The sequence below is a fragment of the Malaclemys terrapin genome, chromosome 25 (assembly GCF_027887155.1).
Source record: "Malaclemys terrapin pileata isolate rMalTer1 chromosome 25, rMalTer1.hap1, whole genome shotgun sequence".
Lineage (NCBI taxonomy): Eukaryota > Metazoa > Chordata > Testudines > Emydidae > Malaclemys > Malaclemys terrapin.
Genome location: NC_071529.1, coordinates 10,079,444 through 10,100,060, shown reverse-complemented (window position 1 = coordinate 10,100,060; position 20,617 = coordinate 10,079,444). Strand labels below are relative to the sequence as shown.

Sequence of the window (20,617 nt, the reverse complement as noted above, 5' to 3'; positions counted from 1 at the left end):
GTCGTCAATTCCTTCCTTTTAGTTTTCCTGAGCAGTGGAGATTTAAGGTGGCTCTTCCGTTGAGTGAGACTGCTTTTCCATTCCTAACGTGTAAGATACTTTAATTTTGAACCTCCCTATATGCTGTCATTGTAATGGGGATAGTGACTGAAGCAGCCTTCAGGTTGGCTGTGTTAAAAATGTCCTAGATCCTGTATTAGCTTTGTTTAGAAATGACTCTGCAGTGGATGGCGCTGTTGGGAATGTGGAACTCTAGCAGGTACAGTAGCCCTAAGACTGTACCTCCAACATCCATACTTCATACCAAGCGGCCACCCAAAGTTGCTGTAAGAAGGGAGGAGCTGCCTCGTTGTTTACCCTAGCTGTTCTTCCATGATCATGGCACCTTTTAGTCTCCTGTTCTCTGCCCGTGGCACACAGTTTAGTCTCCTGAGGACTGAAATGCTTTAGTCTAATGGACGTCTTCGGGCTTAATATAGGGGTATCTGGCTGATAATTAATGGGCTGTGCTATAGAGGTAAGATTGGGTGATCTAATAGTCCCTTCTGACCTTAAACTCTTTGAAACGAGACCTATTTCTTCCATTCCCCCCCCCCCCCCCCAGGATTATTTTGAAGAGCTAAGTCTCTGTCTTTTGAAGATCAAAAGTTTGAAGTTCAAGGCAGACCTCAAAGATTTTGAGCCTTTGCTACAATGTCTGATTTAAATTGGAAGCTAATCAAACTGCTGTGGTTCCATCTCTCTCCAGAGATTCACTGTGGGAAGCAAATCACCCTGGGTTTCCCTTTTTTCTGCTCTCCTCTCTTACACTCTGGTTGGGATGAGCATCTGTGCACCTACCCTGTATTGCCATCTGTTTCTGTTCCTCCACGAAGAGGAATAGCCTTTGATCAGCAAGGAGAATATATGAAACCTTGATGAGTACATTGCCAAATAGCTCTGCTGGCATCATTCCCCCACCCTTCTAGAGTGGAAGGGTTGGAGAGTAGAAATAAGGGAATGTCTCACCCCAGTGAAGTCTGATACTCTTGCCATAGAAAACGACTATTGTGGAGAATTTGGCAGAGAACCATTGAGCTTGGTAGCTGTACCAGGACATCACTGCTCCATTTATTAGACTACCGGGACCAGAGGAAATATTAATGTGATGCTCAAGGTTTCTGTGAGGATCGCGCTGTATTTGTGGGGATGTAGAGGGGAGCGTCTCTCTCAACCAGCAGCTGTATGTATCTCTTGAGAGGAAGATGGTGCTGAGACACACTGTAATCTCTTTGAGCTGAGGCTGCTAGTGATTACTGGAAAATTCTTCATACTCTTAATGGCTGAAAGTTTACCGAATGCAGTAGCCTCCTAATTACACTCTGCCTTAGACTACAGAGTACTATGGCCTAACCTACCAGAGCGACGCACCTCATTATAACACTGCTGAGCAATTGTTCTGTGTACAAATACAGAACAAAAAATATCTCCGTTCCCGCCCACAACGAGGTGACTGAAAGCTTTTCAGGTGCTATTTTTTGTGCTTGCCCCACAATCGGTGCTTATTCCATAATGAATTGAAATGGGAGATGAAGGAGAGAAAATAAAGCTTTCTTGCCATATACGTTGTGTACTTTAGTTACACAACTTTTATGTCCCCAATAGCTCCCTGCAGTCAGGTTATTAACTTTAAATACTGAAGAAAAGATACTAGATAAGCATTTCCTTCCTCTTTTGATTTTTAAGAACTTACATTTCAGGCTTTATCACCTCGGCAGAAATAATGCAATAAGGAAACCAAAGTGTGTATCTGTCCCGGCTACAGGATTAAGGACGGGACGTACTAACCCTGTGCCCTGCTCATCGTAAAGAAAGCGCCAACTCGTCCCAGCAACAGCAATACATTTATATATCATAGCAGTTTGACCAAAGGAGACAATGGTAAAAGAAAAGATCCTAAAGTGCTTATGTGGTACTAGAAAAGCACTGTGTTACTCCGTTCATGGGGTGTGAATGGACGAGCAGACGACATAGCTATCGTAGTCTAATGCTTGTGAAGGAAAGGAGCCGATGTTGGTCACTGATGGAGGGTCATGCTATGGCTCCCATGCAGGAAGTGGTTGGCTGTTGTCCCAGTCCTGTGTTGACTCTGTAGGAGGAGAGAAAAATATCTGCATGAGGGACGTCTATTTGGATTGGTTTCTATAGTAGCGAGGGCTTGTCTACACTTGAAATGCACAGCAGCACAGTTGTAGCACTGCAGCTGCACTGCAGAAGCACTTCAATGTATGTAGATGCTGCCGGTGCCAATGTGAGGGGTTCTCCCATTGGTGTAAGTAATCCACCTCCCTCAGAGCCAGTATCCATAGCAGTATTCATCCAGCTACGTGAAAAATCCACCTCCCTGGGCGACATAGTTAAGTCAACCTGGTGTTGACTGTCAACCTAGTGCTGTCTACACCAGGTGTTAGGTTGACTTAACTATGTCACCCAGGGGGGTGGATTTTTCACGTAGCTGGGTCCACCTAACTTTTTAATATGGGCCAGGTCTGAGATCCAATTTCTGCAGTGGAGAAGACCTTCAGGCCTGATAGGAGGGTAGCCTTGTGGTTAAGGCACAAGGCTGGGACTCCTGAACCCAGATTTCTTTTCTTGGCTCTGCTACGGACTTCCTGTGTGACCTTGGGCGAGTCACTCAATCTCTCTGGGGCTCAGTTTCTCATCTGCAAACTGGGGATCATTTCTCCCACCCCTTGTTGATCTTGTCTGTTGAAAATGTAAGCTCTTCGGGTCAAGGATTGTTTCTTACTATGTGTCTGCACAGAACCTAGCACACTGGGGCCCCAATCTTGAGTGGGGCCTCTAGGTGCTACCCTAATACAAATAATAATTCTGGAGCAGAAAATATATGCAAGTGGGGGCGGGTGTAAGAAGAGACCTGTGTTCCAGCAAGTTTTAGCTTCCTTCAAAATCATATAAACTGCAGCTACAAAATATTCTATGGAAGAGAAAAACGCCAACTTGGAATAACTTTGCACGGAGGGGATAAAGTCATGCTATCATCTGCAGTAGTTATTCCTAGCTTTTAGGCTGCACTCTCGTGTGGACTTAAAGGTGGGAAATGCCCTATCCTCGCACCCCAATATTTGGGAATCAGTATCTTTCTTTTTAAATTGTGCTCAAACTAATTTTGGTAGGAAAGTTGGAGATTCCCAATTAGTTAATACCAGCTTCTTCTCAAGAGTTGGAGCTGGAATAGCATGCAGTATATATGATGGTAAATTGCCAAGAGGGCAGTTCCTTTGTGAAAGGGAGTGGGGGGCGTAATAAAAACCCTGTGCTGCATGACTAAGACACAACTGTACCCGCACAAATGCCACCAGAGAGACTTGAACCAATGAGGGTCTGTCTGCATCAAGCAAAGTTCTTGCAAACTCCAGCAGCTATAAATAAGTGGGCGGAGGAGGAGGACAGGTGAATAATGAGTTGAGAGCTCCCTGTCAGGATAACTGACGGGGGGAGAGACTGATCTAAGGAGCGTCAGACATGGGAGCTCACCCACCTCCACTGGAGGATCTTCGTCCCATGAGTCCTATGAACGTCGCTCCTTGGTGCCCTAGTACGGCAAAGAGATGCAGAGGTTGGCAAGGAGACGTATAAAAGTTAAACGCAGGAAAAGTAGATGGGGACCCATACCGATAGCATGTCTACAGAGGACATGAGAATTGGTCATTTCGGCCTCCTTTAGGCCTGGTTTACACACAGTTTTTGTACCAGTAAAACTATTTTTCTACCAGAATAGTTTCAGGCAGTAAAACCCACAGTCTGGCTGCAGTTTACTGATATAAGGCCTCTTTATACTGGCAGTATTGCATCCACACTAAGGGAGGGTTGTACAGCTTTAACTACATGGATTTCAAACAGATATTAGCTAAAGCAATACCCAGACAGGGTGTAGACAAGCCCTTACTCTGGTTTTGTCACCGATTCCCCTGCTATATTACTGTGAGCCATTGTCCATTGCCGAACGGCCATACTCTAGAAGGGTGAAGAGCCTTGTGTCTCTTCCTCTGCTGCTGGCCCGGAGCTACTCTGGAGCTGAGCGAGGAGGACAGTATTGTTCCTAAGAAGGGACTTTGGTTCAAAAGTTTTTTGTGGTTTAAAGCTAGGAATTAAAAAAAAAGCTCGGGCAAAGTTAGTCTGTCTGGATTGACCTGACCCCAGGAAAGCCCGGAACTAGGTGTTGAGTGTTGACCTGTCCAAATAAGAATCCTTTGATGGCAGGATGGAAGATTGAAGCTTTCTCCTGCCCCTCATTGTTTTGAAAGAGAGGTGTATTCTGAGGGTGTGAGTGTGAGACTGAGACCCAGGGCCACCCAACTCCTAATCCCACTGACTCCTCCAGTGGCCATGGACAAGTCACTTCACCGCCTGCCTTAGTTTCTGTAGCTGTACAATAGGAATGGTATTTATCTGCCTTTGGGGGGTGGGGTAAGCAGCATGAGTATGTTTCAAGATGGTTTTTGTTCTTCTCTCTCCTTTCATACAGATTGGAGCACATCAGCATGTTACAGCAATCTCATTAGTAACATTTTTCCTCCCCTTAACACCAGATCAAGGTACCACTTAGATTCCCATTAGGATTTGGTGGTGGAAAAAGCTCATTTATCATTTTTTAGGGACACAGAGGCAGGTGACTCTAAGCAAAATTATTGTGTCTGCCTCTCTGTACTAGGTCCTTGCATTCAGTGGCAATTTGCAGGCATTGGTCTGATGGACTAAGCAGGGGTGGACGCCTGTTTTAATTTCTGATAAGCACTGAACTTACCACTAGCCCGTTTTCCCATCAGGCCATAGAACTGCTGGAATTTCCCCCTTTTCACCAGCTGTGCAAAGCGCTGGAGGGAGCTGCTCTGCAAGCCCTCATCCTAGAAAGCAAAAGGGAGAGCCAAGGACAGAAGCTGAAATCCCATCCCCGCTGTTAGTAATGACCAAAGAGCTGAGAGTCTGGGAGCGAAAACTTCCCTTCAAGCAGCAGCTTGGAGCATTGAGGGTGAAGTAGTTAAGGGACGCCAAACTGGTCATGCTACTGCGTTAGCTTCCTACACAGGCAGATACTGATATCTACAGAGATTTGTTGGACTTCAATAACACAGCTTGACATTAATTGCCATAGTGCTACTAAATGACTCCAGGAGATCCAATCCCTGTAGCTAGATAGTCCAGGCTATGAAATTTCCACTCAGAGCTCAGATCATTTTAACCACTTCTGAACATTAATGATAATACAACATGTAATGGCAACGAGTGATTTTCATCATGGTTCTTGTAAATCGGCCGGAGGCAAAGCAGCAGCCTTGCTGTATATACTTTGCAAATTAAGGGGTAAAACAAACCCCAGTGCATGTGGGCCCAGTTCTCCATTGCAGTAGAGAATCGGGCTCAGTGTGTGCACTGGGGGGACGAGTGTGTTTCAGTGTTTGGTTTCAAACAAACTCACAATTCCACTTTTTCTTTTGTTCCTTATTACTGAGATATAGTCTATAAGTGATTTCTGCCCTTTGTAATGTAAAGATTCTCAGATGCGTTAATATATGTCATGAATGTGAGGTTTTTTTTTAACTCTAACCTCATGTCCTGGAAGGCTGGAACTCTTATAAAGGGTAGGAGTTAGTTCCTGTTTAATATACCGTGCTGTTAGTAAAAAGAATATTTCAAATTAAAAAATCACAGAATTTTTGAAGATCCATGAGCCTTCCTGCTTCAGGGCATGAACCAAGCTCTAATGGTTGGGCGTCAGAAGGAAAATTTTCTGATGGACAGGTTATCCCATAACTACCTGCTGTAGGGTTCTTGCATTTTCCTCTGAAGTAGCTGATACTGGTCACTGTCAGGGACAGGACAGCAAACTTATCTGATCCAATCTGGCACTTCCTATGTATCATTAAGACATTAAAGGGTTCCACCTTTTGCTTTCAGCAATTTCCCAGTCAACTTTGCTTATAGCTTACAAATCATAAGAGGAGTTTTCAGACTACCAGGCCTGCCAACTCACCATGAGATCTGAAACGCCGAGCCATACTGGGACGATAGTGTGGTCCAGTGGCAAGGGCATTAGACTGAGAGTCAGGATTCCTGCATTCTGTTCTCAGCTCTGCCACTGACTTGCTATATGACCTGGGGCACATCATGGCCTCGCTCTGTGACTCAGTTTCCCCACATGTAAAGTAGGGATGAATATCATTACCTTCTTCTGTAAAGTGCTTTGAGAACTACAAATGAAAAGCACTGCGTACAAGCTAAGTATAGTTGTTATTTTTCCCCTTTATTGCCAGTAGAAAAGTTTACAGTATTCAGAGGAAGCTTGCATGACAATTTAATTGCTGATACATGGGGCAGAATATATTTTAGCTTCCTGTCCCTTAGCTGCACTGGCTAACGCTTACTAGTGATAGAGAACTGAGCAGATAGGATTTGAAGAAGGTGCTATATTTAACGTAGCCCCTTTTCTGTATGCAACTGCACTTCAAAGCAGATACGCTGTCTAGACCGTATGTAGTAATCCTTCAAAGTACCTTATTTCTAATGTACCCATTGCTGTGGTGTCTAGCACCAATGGGATTACTGATGGATGTTTTTCTTAGAAACCATTCCTTTAAAAATATGTTACACACGTTTCCTTTTTAACCAGAGACGCTTGAGGCGAAGTCACTTAACCTGTCTAGGTCTCAGTTTTCCGATTTGTAAAGTGGAGATAATAAATACCTCCCTACCTACCACACCTTCCTAGGGTGTTGTGAGTATTGTTGTTTGGAAAGGACTTTGAAGAGGTCAAGTCCTACATCAGTTCAAAGCATCACTACTAGCTCTTAGTGGTCCTCCTTTGCAGGAGACTATAAAGTTAAATCAGACTGCTAAGATACTGAGAGAATAAATTCCCCAAGCCATAAATGGCTTCAAAACACCCTCCCAGCCTTCAAAAATCCACAAAGAAAGGAAGAATAAGCCATTTACCTTCAGAGACGGGGCTGTCCAAGGGTCTTTCTCCAAACTGGGCACATCTTCAAAACAGAAAATCTGTGAACAAAGAAAAATCAGCAGGAAAAAAACTCTAAAGCTTTCCATAGCTCTTGACAAAGATCCTCGTCTAAACCGCTAAAGATCCTCGTCTAAACTAGCAAATGTTTAAATAGTTGGGTTTTAAAAAACTCCGTGAGAAGGTTGGGGCTCTTTCACGTTCTGCTGAGGGAGTTTAGAAGCGAGATCTTGGGTTTTTTCCTCCCTCTTTTTTGTTTATTTCTGTCTTATAGCTGCACTGTAAGTTGGTAAGAGACCGAAGTATGCACATCAGTTTCATAAGACATCAATTCCCTAATTCAGTGCCTGTTTCTTTCTATTCTTCCTCTGTCTTGTCAAAGTCCTAGATTCGCCTTTTACCTGTCTGCAAATCTGAGCTCTGCTGCCTCTATTTATCCAGATTTCTCAAAGGAATGTACCTTCCCCAGTCCAATCAATGAGCAGCTACTCTTATGACCTAAAGAAGTACCCAATGATTCTAGGGTAATCTCTGGGGAGGAGGGCTTAGTACAGGAGAGGGAGGGATGCTCTGTGCTCCACTGTACTGTCATTTATTCCCTCTCTCCATCACTCAAACCTCAAGGCAGGTTGACTGTGCTGCATGGCAAAGCCATATCCTTATGCCTTTGTAAAGGCTTCTGACCTCTCTCTCTCTCTGTCTCACACACACACACTCTCTCTCTCTCTCTCTCTCCCTGATGGGTGCTCTCCTTTTCCCTGATATTTGCAGCATTCCTTTTGCACACAAAAACACACACTTATTCCAATGGGTGCTCTGCTCAGGGGGGATGGCAGATCCTCTGATCCTGAGGAAGTCAGGAGTTTAGGGCTTCATCTTCTACTGCCAAGTGTCATTTTATCCCTCTTCCTGCCATCCATTTCATGCTCATCAGAAGGGACAGCTCCCTCCTTTGAGCCGGGAAATGATATGTTGGGTCTCACTGCTCTGAAATCACACGACACAACCAGCCCACAGTGATAAGAGAGTCAATTTGACTCCACAGCTCAACTGCAAAGAAGCATCCAATTACGTCCAAACACAAACATTGTTTCCAGACGGTGATTTCCTCCCCCTCCCATAACACACAGGGCCGCCGAGAGCGAGTTCGCGCCCCCCAGCAAGTGCGGACCGGCTAAACAGGGCCAACGAGGGGAGGGAGAAGCCGGGCCCCGGTAATTTGTACCGGCTTCCCCGCCGTCTCGTCGGCCCTGAACACAGTATTGATCTTCCAGCTATACCACCTCTAAAACCAGAACCCAACAAGCTTTTTCAAAGCTGCTCACAAATACAGGGGTAACCAAGCAGACAGGAGCTGATTGCTGAAGGACTCCAAAAGGAATACTCATCCACCCCATATACCGCATTACATATCTGGCCTGGCAAATGTGTGTATGCTGGGGGAAAGGATTCACCTTTCACTGAAGCATCAGGCACTGGCCACTGCTGACGGCAGGGAACTGGACGAGGTGGACCTCTTTTCATCCTGTATTTCCTATCAGTTTATTTAACTGTGCATGTTCCCTCTACGACATCAACAGTACCTTTTCACCCACTGAATAGCTTCTACAATTCATCTGAGTCTGACTCAGCCTGTACATTCTGTGCACCCACTCGGAGAGCATCTTGTCATAGTTAAACCCTAGAACAGACAGTTACTAATGGAACAAGGACTTCATAAAAACGTCTCCATCTTACTCTAGTTTTCAGGAATCTCATCTCAGTCCTTCTGCCTTGCTAGCTGTATACTCCCACTGCTGCTTTGTTTATAGACACTGCCCCTAAATACCTTGCCAGCAGAAGCCAGACCTTTACCCAGCATTCTCCTTGAGTGATTTCTTACACTGTGTAGGAGGGATTTTTTTTAATCCTCATTTGAAATAATGACACTTTGAAATGAAGTTTCGATTAGGAAAAATTAGATGGATATTCAATGAAAATTTCTTCTTCCTCACAACTTCGCTTGGTGACCTGTTGTATAAAACACTCTAGCAGAGCTCCTCTATTGCAGAAAAGAGCCTGTCTAGTTGGGGATCTGAAAGCCAGGACTCCTGGGTTCGATTCACTGCTTTACTGTGTAACCTTAGACAATTCATAGTGCCTCAGTTTGCCCATCTGAAAAACAGGCTTAATTAATGACTGCTTACAGAGATCTTTGAGATTCTCAGGACTTGTCTACATGAGCAAGTTTTACCAATATAAGCTAAGGGGCAAATTTAAAGCAGTGGCACTCCCTGCATCTTTATTCTGATATAAGGGGGCCTTTTTTCAGTTTAGCTCATGTCACTTGGAAAGCAGTTTAAGCATAACCAAAAAAAGTCCCTGTAATAAGAATGTGCATATGGGGAGTTATACTGGCTTAACTATACCAATATTATTATACCAGTATTACTGGTAAAACTTTCCCATGTAGACAAGCCCTCAGATGAAAGATGCTAGAGAAGTTCAAAGTATTATTAATATTGAAATTTCAGCCTCTAGCATGTATTAGCTATTAAAGGCAACACAGATTCCGCCCGGCATTAGATATTTAATCTCACAGGCAGAGGGACATGGAAAAACTCACATGAAGAGTGTGAAAAAATGGGGATAATTTACCTTTTAAAAAGGAGATGAATAAGAGGGGACCTGATAAAATTATGTAAAATAATGAATGGTCTAGAGAAGGTAGACTGGAACTTCTGTTCTCTCTGTCTCATAACAGGAGAATAGAGGACATTTGATTAAATTAAAAGGTGTCAAATTCAAAACTGATCAAAGGAAATGCTTTTTTATACTGTTTGGGGTAGCAATGGGGATGGACTTGGGGGCAAAGAGGGCTTTAGGCCATGTTTGTGCTCCCTGTATTCTGGAGCCATGCAGGGCCCTGTTCAGCCCCCCGGGTATGTCAGAGCAGCCTTGCTTCCCTGCTTCCCATGGCCTCCATTGGCCCAGGGAAACAGAGGATAGTCACAGCATGCAGTATTCCAGCCACACCCCAATATGTTCCCAACCCCAGAGGCTGGGAGCAGGGTGGATTTAGAAACTTTACAGTAAGTTTATCTTGGTCAGAGAACCCCCTGTAGAGGGGGCATTCTCAAGGAGCAACGTCCACCCACTTTAAGGCCACTTTTTGCCAGAGTGTAACTAAGAATCATACCCAGGATTTTTAAAGCAAATCTCAAACTGGCAAATGCCAATTATTTTGCCTCTTTGAACTTGGACATGCTTGAATGAATTTCCCCCCTGAATTTAGTAAAAAATGGGAGGAAATAAATATTGTTCCTGTACAGAGAGCATTCTGGTTGCGCTTCTGCCCAGGGTAAGTTTTCACAGCTGAAAACTTTGAAAAAAGAGATTTCTAATAGACATGATGACAGGCCGTTAACTCCAGCATTGCACAGAAAGCAGCTTCATATAATTACCTCCCTGTCTGTGCCTCTGAGATCCAGTCTCTGTCTATGATCAGACTAGCCTGAGCCTAGTTTATTCATGCCAGGTTCTATCAGGTCTACAGGGGCTTGGAGCGGAGGAGAGAGCCCGGCTTTGATTCTGTTCCCTGACATAGGATGTTGTGCTTTTAGTTCTGACTTTATTCTTCATCCTCATAGAGTGCTCCGTAATGAACCATCGTGCCTCAATGAGTCAGTGCTGCTGGGACCCGGTGCAGATGGGGATTTGTGAAGTAGGGCTGCTAAACTCTGCATAGGTCACTGGAATCAAGACACCCTGCTGCCGCACAGTGTAACCATCCTTTGTATTTCTCTAGTAGCTTGAATTAAACCTCACAGGTACGTAGGTTAAATATTATTAACCCCCATTTTGCAGATGGGGAAACTGAGGCACAGAGCAGTGAAGTGAATTGCCCAAGTTCACATAGCAACCCGGTGGCAGAGCAAAATTGACATCGGAAGTCTTGGCTTCGAGTCCTGTGCTGTAACCTCTAGAGAAAAAGATGATGATTGATGATTATTATTGCAGTAGCATAAATTGCAAAGGATTCTGGTATATGAATGCAAAGATGTTTGTGGAAAATCAGAGTACTAGTAGTTTGGGAATCTCAAAGGAAAAAATGTTGGGGACCCCCACATTGGGCCTAATTCCCCAGAAGGAGAAAGAAATCTGGGCATCCTACAGGCCAGGGATGGGAGTTAATCCCATCAGGAATCTTAGGGGAGTCATCTATATTTTCCCCTAGCATGGCTATATAGTGCTTAACAGATCAGCATGTAACATACATTCCCCAGCCACAGTTTCTGGTTCCCTTAGCGGCAGGGGCAATCCCACTATTAGAGGGTAGCGTGTGACTCTATTCCTAGTCATTCTGATGCAATGAATACTTTTGTGGCGGTAGTCCAGATTCTGATCTTAATGACCCTGGTGCAAATCCAAAAGTAACCCCGCTTACTCAGATATCACACTGGTGTAGTGAGATAAGAATCTAGCCTGATGTGTCTAGGCAGATTAAATAGACAGATGCTTATTTGTGGAGATAAATGATGATTATGTGTGTGTGCAGAGAGAGATTGGGGTGTGTATGGTGAAAATAGGTTAGATTAGATTAGATAATACAAAATCAAGGTTATGAATTTAAACACTAAATAAATTAGGAAATGAAAAGTTAAGGTCCTCCTAGAAAAAGGAACCTTCCCAGAACAGAGGAGGAAAGATTTTAAAGAGGGCTTTTTTGGGGAGAGATGAAGGGATCCCTTTTTAAAAGTTCTCCTTTACCATGATGCCTACAAAAAAATGAACAACCATAAGGCAGTTGGTGTGCTGTGACTGCTGCCCATCATGGTGATAAGTATGGAGTCTTTCTTTCTTTCTTTCTTTCTTCTCCCACATCTGTCTGTCTGTCTCCACCAGTTGTCTTTTCTCTTATACTTACGTTGTAACCTCTTTGGGACAGGGACCATGTTTTTGTTCTGTGCTTGCACAGCTCCTAGCCCAATGGGTGTCCTGGTCAGGGGCGGCTCCAGGCACCAGTGCACAAAGCGCGAGCCTGGGGCAGCAAGCCGCGGGGGGTGCCGGTTGCTGTGAGGGCGGCAGTCAGGCTGCCTTCGGCGGCATGCCTGCAGGAGGTCCGCCGGTCCCGCGGTTTCAGCAGCAATTCAGCAGCGGGTACGCTGAAGGCGCGGGACTGGCGGACCTCCCACAGGCATGCCGCTGAATCCGTGTTACCAGCGGACCTCCCACAGGCGTGCCGCCAATAGCCGCCTGACTGCCGTGCTTGGGGCAGCAAAATACATAGAGCCGCCGCTGGTCCAGGTTCAGCACTGGAAGACCGAGGCACTACCGAAATACAAATAATTAATAAAAAGAAGATATTTCTGGAATCTTTCCCAAGTCTGTATCCGTGTTTAAACTACAAACTTCTGTAGACACAATTTATGTCGGCCTAAAGCCGCTGCAGTTCGTATATCGCATGTGTGCATGCATACTCGGTTCCTTGCATTGGCGCTGTATGTACTCACCAGGAGTGCTTGTGTCATTGCACAGTGCGGTGCACCATAGATTGGTATTCCAGAGTGCAACCCACCACCATCCGGCATGCTGTCTTTTGGGAAGTTTTGGCAATGACTCACGCAGGATTAACTGAGAGCAAAGGGTCAACTGCCCAGTGTGCAACTGTCTCCATCCCATAACGTCATCATCTGTATCCCATAATTTTTGCACCTTTAAAAAAAAATCCCACGAACACTCGTGGCCCTCCTCGCTGTCCGCCATCTCTTACAGAAGCATGGAGCCTGCACAGCTCTGCACTATTGACATAAGCATTGCAAGGACAGGACACATGATCCTCCGGTATTTGCAAAGCCGTAAGAAGAACCGAATCAGCGGGAACGTGATGATTTCTTGGAGTATGCAGTGTTGTTGAAGCCATGTTGGTCCCAGGATATTAGAGCGACAAGGGGGTGAGGTAATATCTTTTATTGGACCAACTTCTGTTGGTGAGAGAGAGAAGCTTTTGAGCTTACACAGAGCTCTTCTTCAGGTCCGATTGCTGTGGGACATCGCAAGAACCAATTCAAGGTGTATGCGGAGCAGCTGCAGGTGGTGGAGTGCTACTTCAGGCCCAAGAAACGAGCACTGACAGGTAGGAGCACATTGTAATGGAGGCTTTGGAGGACAAGCAGTGGCTGCAGATCTTTCAGATGCGCAAGGCTACATTTCTAGATCTGTGTGCCAAGCTTGCCCCAGCCCACCAGTGCAAGGACACCAAAATGAAACCTGCATCGACAGCGGAGAAGTGAGTGGTAATCACACTGTGGAAACTTGCAACGCCAGATTGCGACTAGTCAGTGGGAAATCATTTTGGGGTTGGAAACCCTATTGCAGAGGCCAGTGTCACACAAGTGTGCAGGGCCATAGATAGTCTCTTGCTGTGCAGGACTGTGACTCTCGGCAGTGTGCAGGACATAGTGGATGGATTTGCAGCAGTGGGGTTCCTGAACTGCAGTGGGGTGGTAGATGGCACACACACATTCCTGTTCTGGCACCAGACTACCTTGCCACAGAGCACATCAACAGAAAGGGCTACGTTTCTGCGGCTATGCAAGCATTGATGGATCACTGGGGACACTTCACCATCATCAGTGTTGGCTGGTCAGGGAAGGTGCATGACCCTCAGATCTATAAGAAAACAGGACTGTACACAGAAAGCTATGAGCAGGGAATTTCTTTCCCGACCGGCAGATTACCAGCAGCGATATTAAAATGCCAATAGTGATCCTAGGGGACCCTTTGCTCCCCTGGTTCATGAAGCTGTACATCAGACACCTTGGCAGCACCCAGGAAAGATTCAGCTACCGGCCCAGCAGGTGCAGAATGACAATCGAATGTGAGGATATAGGGGTAGTTCAGTTACTTGGGAATGGACTGGCCATTTAAGTAGCCTGAGATTTAGAGGGGGATGGAATGGCCTGGGCAAGCAGCGTTTCCTGAGCCCAGAAGATACGTCTACACTGCAATTGGAGGTATGATTGCAGCTTAGGTAGGCAGTCTCGCGTTTGCTTTCATCTAGCTAGCGCAGCTAAAAACAGCAGAGAAGATGCAGCAGCGTGGTCCTGATGCGAGTGGGGTCTGGATCAATGGGGTGGTAATGAGATGGCAGGTGCTGCTGGAAGCAGTGATCATGAAATCCCGCAGGACAGCTGGGTGCTTCAGCCTTGTCATGCAAATCCAGCCCCGCTTGCTCTCCGGGGGAGCAGGCCAGAGACAATGGAGACACTTGACTCTTGAGGGAAGGTTAATGAGGAGGCCGGGGGAGCATATGTGGGGAACGCAAGGGACAAAACACTGTGTAGCAACTATGCTCCGTGCCAGATGGCTGCTTAGCTCGATGCGGGCGAGTAAACAGGCGGGGAAGCACCATTCCCTTTGTAGCTTCCAACTGGCACTTTCATCATCATCATAACCACAACAATAACTGTGTTTGTCATGATAAGGCCCCTGGGCTGTTTAGGGGATGACGGTGGGGTTTGCAAGGGCAGCAGACAGAGAGAGCAACCCTTCCAGCTGACAACCATAGCACTGGGCACATGGGGGTTAAGGGCGGATCAGCAGCAAACCAGGTAAGGGCCTGATTCTGCGATGTGCTGCACCCCACTCTCGCACTGAAGCCAGTGGTGATGGAGGAGCGCTGAGCACCTTGAAGGGCTGGGTCCTAAGGTCAGAAACGAAGTGTCGGTGCCGTCATGAACTGGAGAGAATGGACCATGTCTAAGGTTGTTCTCGTCTTTCTTTCTTTCCCCAGTATCATTTGAAATACCACTATCGCCTCAGGCCTCCTGGTTCTCATCTATTCTGGACCCCCTATACTAGTTGCACATTCAGAGTTTGCTTCTCACCAGAAGTGGGGCAGTTTGGTACACAGGTGTCGACTTTCCAATGTGCCAGGGGGTGCTTGATCCCTGCCTAGGGTGACCAGATGTCCTGATTTATAGGCACAGTCCCGATTTTTGGATCTTTTTCTTATATAGGCTCCTATTACCCCCCACCCCCGTCCCGATTTTTCACATTTGCTGTCTGGTCACCCTATCCCTGCCTCTGCCCCAGGCCCCACTCCCTCCCCACTTCTTTCCGCCCCACACCGCCTTTTCTCGCCATTGCGCCACACCTACCCTGCCTCTTCTCGCCCTGCTCCACCCCCTCCTGAGCGCACCGCTCCCTCGCTCCTCCCCTTCCCCCCCCCAGCGCCTCCTGCACACTGTGAAATAGCTGATGGCAGTAGGCGGGAGGCGCGGGGCGGCACTGATCAGCAGGGCCTGCCAGTGGGTGGGAGGCACTGAGGGGGAGGGGGGAAGCTGATGGGGAGGCTCCTGGTGGGTGCTCAGCCCCCACCATTTTTTCCCCGTGGGTGCTCCAGCCCCAGAGCACCCACAGAGTTGGAGCCTCTGGATTGGTATATTTTGCACAGCAAAATACAACTGGCGGGGGCGGGGGGTGGGGGCTTGATAGAGGTCTATAAAATCATGACTGGTGTGGAGAAAGTAAAAAAGGAAGTATTATTTACTCCTCATAACACAAGAACTAAGACTCACCCAATAAAATTAATAGGCAGCAGGTTTGAAACAAATATAAGGGAGTATTTCTTCACACAACACACAGTCAACCTGTGAAACTCCTTGCCAGGGGATGTTGTGAAGCCCAAGACTATAACAGAGTTCAAAAAAGAACTAGATACATTCACAGAGGATAAGTCCATCAATGGCTATTAGCCAGGATGGGCAGGGATGCAAAACCAAACTCTGAAATGTCCCTAGCCTCTGTTTGCCAGAAACTGGGAAGGGGCGAGGGGATGGATCACTTGATGATTTCCTGTTCTGTTCATTCCCTCTGAAGCACCTGGCACTGGCCACTGTCGGAAGACAGGACACTGGGCTAGATGGACCGTTGGTCTCACCCAGTCTGGCCGTACTTATGTTCCTTTTTTTTTCAACGACACACTCCTCAGCAGGTGGAGCCCCAGGAATCCAGCCCTTGGCTACTGCTGCTGCTGGTTCTGTTCTCCCACTGAGCCCTGAAATCCTTGCTGGCTTTTCTTTTTGGATGTAATCGTGGGGGGCAGGATGTGGTAGCGATGCATCTGCACGTGAGGCTCTGCGAGGTGGCTAATGTTCCTATCAAGCACGGGAGAGGAAAAAGAGAGGGAGGGAGAAGCAGGAAGGAAGGGAAGCTAAAGAAGTGACATTATTTCGGTCATTTCTATTGTGATTGCAGTTTAAGGCAGAGCTCGGTTTTAACCCACGTAGGACAGTCCATCTGCCAGTGACTCCATCCCTCCTCCGTGTTATTCCGATACCATGGAAAGAACGAGAACAGCCGCATCTCCCACCCGCTCAAACAGGGGAGGGCAAACTCAGTTCTATTTTTAAAAGCGTCCCCTATCATTAAATCTGCTCCCCCCTCCCACCCCCATCCTGCGCGCCTGCCCACGCACCACAAGAAAACACCCAGCCCGAGTCTGGGATGCTAGCAGAGGAGCTGAAAAGAAAGAGAATTTAAGGAACGCTGTTAAGAATCATGATCCTAATTCTGCCTGGCTCCGTGGCTCACCATTATCACCTGTGCACACAGAATGTGACCTGGCCCCCATTCTGATTAGTGTCCGCTTTGCACAGGTGTGAATGGCTAGTCAAGGTGCTAAAGCAACAGTAATTTTCCCCCATGTGTCATCTCATCAGTGGGATCTGAACTCAGGAGTAAAAGGACAGGCCTTCGCTTCTGGAGCCAGAGTAGTTATTCTGCTAGCTGCTAGCAGTAGTAGATTCACACACGCACTAGCCTTTTGGAGTAGGGTTGCCAGCCCTGCCAGGCGTCTCCAGGAACGAATCATTAGCTAATGATTATGTCATGTGATGAAACCTCCAGGAATACGTCCAATCAAAATTGGCAATCCTACTTTGGAGAGGACAAAACACACGTGGCATCAGTGGGGAAACCGAGGCACAGAGAGACTAGTGAATGGCCAAGAAGCCTGTAGCGGAGTAGGGAACTGAACGTGTATCTTCTCATGTCCAGGCTAATGCCCCTAATGAGTGGGTCTCCTTGCCTCACTAAGGAAGAGTCAGGCAGTGGAGACTCAGCCCCTATATCTGAAGTGTCCCTCAATGTGCTACTAAAACCACCAGAGATGGTTAAAATGGATTGAGTTGCGGTGGCATTGCTTTTCTCTTTACCTCTTGCTCTGCACGCTGCTTCAGACGCCTCCCAGGGCTCCTCCTTTCCCAAGGCTGGGGGAGCATGTGGCAGTTCTGTCCAGCAGGGGCAGGGGATTGTTTAACCCACACAAAAGACACTCGCCCCTCGCTCCAGGAAACATCGTGAGAACGTTTGTATGAATATTTTAAAGAAACGCTAAAGGGCCGCTTCTGCGCTGCATCTTCTGAGGGAGGCAGCGCAGGGGAAGGGAGGGAGGCAAAGCTGCCTTTAAGCCTGGCTTTTGCCTGCTATCTGGGGGCTGCTCTGCCTTAAGGTAGCTAGTCACCCCGGCACATGCGCTACCCTTGGGGCTGTGAGTGGGGCAGCAGACCACCACTCACGTGGGGGGCGGGATTCTCTCATGGTCCCTGTCAGCTTCTCAGCAGCCCCTACGGCTGCCAGAGAGGCATATTGGGGCAGGGGCCCTCAGCTGCTCGGCCTCAAATTGGAGCCTACAAATCCTTGGCAGTGTCTCTAAGGTTGCCCTGGGGGTGACATTCCTCCCTGGGCAGAGGGCCAGCATGAGGCCCAGTCCTGAACCTCCACGTAACCCCTCTCAAGGTTTCAGCAGTGCCTAGACTTTGTGCCGGCCCCTCTGCACAGAGGTGACTCGCACCGGGGGCAAGGGGCGATGTGACAGGCTGCACACAGGGTAGAACTGAAAGAGGGGCAGGGGTGTGCCTGAGGCACAGGGATTCCTCCCATACCGCGAGGCTGCAGAGCGGCACTGGTGCTGTTCACTCCGTGGGAGCTGGAGCGGCAGATCCATTGGCTCGTCCCCGCCTGCCCCATGTACGTTAGAACCAGGGAGAACTCCTGTAGAACTGTGTTCTGTGGATTCCTGGGAACCAGCTCAGAGCCCTCTAGCCACACACAGGAGAAAGTGGGGGTTACGTTTGCCCCCTTGATTTAGATTTAACACAGCTATTGTATGTTGAGTAAACCTCAACAGAGGAGCAAGATGGCAAATCCACTGAAGTCAAGGGGAGCTCTCGCTTGTCTGGAGGCTACAGGCCAGGGAAGAGATTTGTCACCTTAATGCTGAGTGCCAGTCCCTCCCAGGTCCCATGCTCCAGGAAATGATGGGTTGCAGCACCTGAAAGGGAGGGAAACATCTCTTCAGATCAGTCTTTGCAGCTCTCCACACCAGATTAACTGCCTGGCCCATCACTGCCTGCACCCCACAGCCGATTCAGGGATTAAGGGTGGGGGCAGATTCCAGCTCAGAGCAAAACCCAAGGGCCACTGACTTTCCCTTGACTTCAGTGGGCCCTAAATCCTGACAAGCTGTGACCTCTCCACCGGCACCATAAGCCCTTCAGCGAAACAAAAGCTCCGCATCCTCTGCTGGTACCGCTAGCGTGGGTGATTGTTGTACTTACAGATCTCTCCTGGTTTATTAACGCTGCAGGCAGAGTCCTTGATTCCTTCACAGCGAATTAACCTCATCCCCCATCTCTCCTGCTGCTGCTGTCCTCCTAGCAGCAGGTTAGAGACTCGTACCACACTGGGAAGGCTTTCACTGACCAGCCTAATGGGCTGTATCAGGCCATCCTTTAGAAACCCATGGCTTGTCCCTCTGCCTTGTAAAGAGCAGAGGAAGAGAGAGAGAACAGGCTTCAAGCTAAAACGAAGGCGGAAACAGTGCCATTGTCTGCGAGATGCTCAGTGCATCCCGATGAGCCCTGGGATCTCTTTCAAAAGAAGTATTCAAGTTTGGGCAAGAGTCATCCTGGACTCAGCTGGGTCCAGTGTGTCCGTCACCAGTGTATTGTGACCAGCACAGGGAGCGAGAGGGCTCCTGGGGGAATCTGGCACAGTAGCACATCACCCTAAAGCAGAGGTTCTGGGATGACCGTAGCTGAGGGCCAATGTGAATTCACAAGCTCAGGTGGAAGAAAATGAGACTATCAGGCCATGGGGATGGAGAACGCTCTCGCCTAACGCAGGTTTCTTCCTTCATCCATGAGGATTTTACTAAGTGGCATATGGAACAGAAAAGATGCTAAACTATTACAGCATCAGGCAGGGTCGTTCGCTACAGCATAGTCCACAGTGCTGTCTCTAGTTTGTGGTGTCCCAAAGGATGGGAGACTGGTCCAGAGTTTAGCAGATTTCATGCTAGGTAGTTTTGTGTATTACTCAGCCTAAATTTGCCATTTCTTAATTTCATTCCCTTATTAAGAGTCCCTTGCAGTGTTGCCAATTCCAGGTATTAGAAAATCATGTGTCAGGCCCCCAAAATCATGAGACTGGCTTAAAATCATGAGATTTAGAAAAAATAATATATTTAGTGTTCTTTTTGTTTGACTTCTGATTCCGGAGCATCTAGAGTGCACTTGGGTCCCATACTTTCAAGCTGTTCTCTGTGACCATGAGGGCTAAAAATGCCTTTAACGAAAGCTGAGATTTTCATGTCATCACCTGACTCCGGGAGCTGGGGCTTTAAGAAGAACATCAGATATCATGAGACTCGTGATAAAACCGTGAGACTTTGCAACACTGTGCTTATTCAGGAAGGCCATTTGCAGGGCATGACAACAACAGCTTTATTGTACCCGCTAACTTATGAACAATACTGCATAACATAGTCCTATTCTGGTTGCTGCTTAGCCAAGCTAGATACATTTAACTCTTTAATTCTCTAGTCATCAATCAACACTTCCAGTCTCCAATCCTTGTGTGATGGCTGCCATCTTTGCCAATACAATGGGGCCTGAACTGGGGACTGCTAGAGTGAAAAGATCGATCTGTTCCAGGTGAAGAGCCCAGTACCCTAGCAGAGGGCCATTACAACTCATAGTCTCTGTGGATTGGCACAGACGGGGGACCTGCAACACACAGTCACCAGTGGTTACACTTGCCCTTCTCTGAACCCACTCCACTTTGTCTATTTCTTCCCAGTGCCCAGACTCAAACAGAGTCTCTTAGACGTGACGCAAAATCACCTTGATCCTGCTTGGCTAAAAGCATTTTCATGTTGGAATTAGACACAGAAACGCAAAGGCCCAGCACCAAATGGGATGATTTATTCAGCTGACACCAGCACTTGCCCATTGAAAGGATATTCTCTTCCCTTGCTGTAGAGCCCGCTTGGCTGAGGAGTAGAAGGAGGCTCCTGATGGACACTTACAGGGTTGGATGCCTTTTAATCATTTTTGATGGATTGCATGTTGCTTCCGGCCTCTTAAATGACATGGAGAACTTGACCGCAACACTGCCCCAAGGGAGAGATGCATCAGATGCTAGCTCCTGCAGTAGAGAGGCTGTAATTTTCCTCCGAGTTTTATTATTTGTCCAGGAAACCTTTGATTGGTCAGAACAACCATAGAACAAGAATCTTTGCAGAGCCCAGGAGAGGCTGGGAACAAGGAATTGTTA

The 20,617-nt window shown here is 47.3% G+C and overlaps 1 protein-coding gene across 2 annotated transcripts; it reads right to left on the bottom strand.

Annotated features, from left to right (window-relative positions):
- Positions 1–1,696: 1,696 nt before the first annotated feature.
- On the bottom strand, positions 1,697–8,809 carry LOC128829271 (tachykinin-4-like). 2 transcript variants are annotated; one of them, XM_054014609.1, is made up of 5 exons: positions 8,753–8,809; positions 6,994–7,056; positions 4,808–4,907; positions 3,542–3,595; positions 1,697–2,128 (listed from the first exon to the last, which is right to left on the bottom strand). In XM_054014609.1, the coding sequence occupies exons 1-5, from the start codon at positions 8,771–8,773 to the stop codon at positions 2,076–2,078; spliced, it is 291 nt and encodes a 96-aa protein (XP_053870584.1). In that variant the 5' UTR covers positions 8,774–8,809; the 3' UTR covers positions 1,697–2,075. The 2 variants fall into 2 exon arrangements, with proteins under 2 accessions (XP_053870584.1, XP_053870583.1); XM_054014608.1 differs by lacking the exon at positions 8,753–8,809 and having other exon boundaries at positions 6,994–7,404.
- Between the last annotated feature and the right edge of the window lie 11,808 nt (positions 8,810–20,617).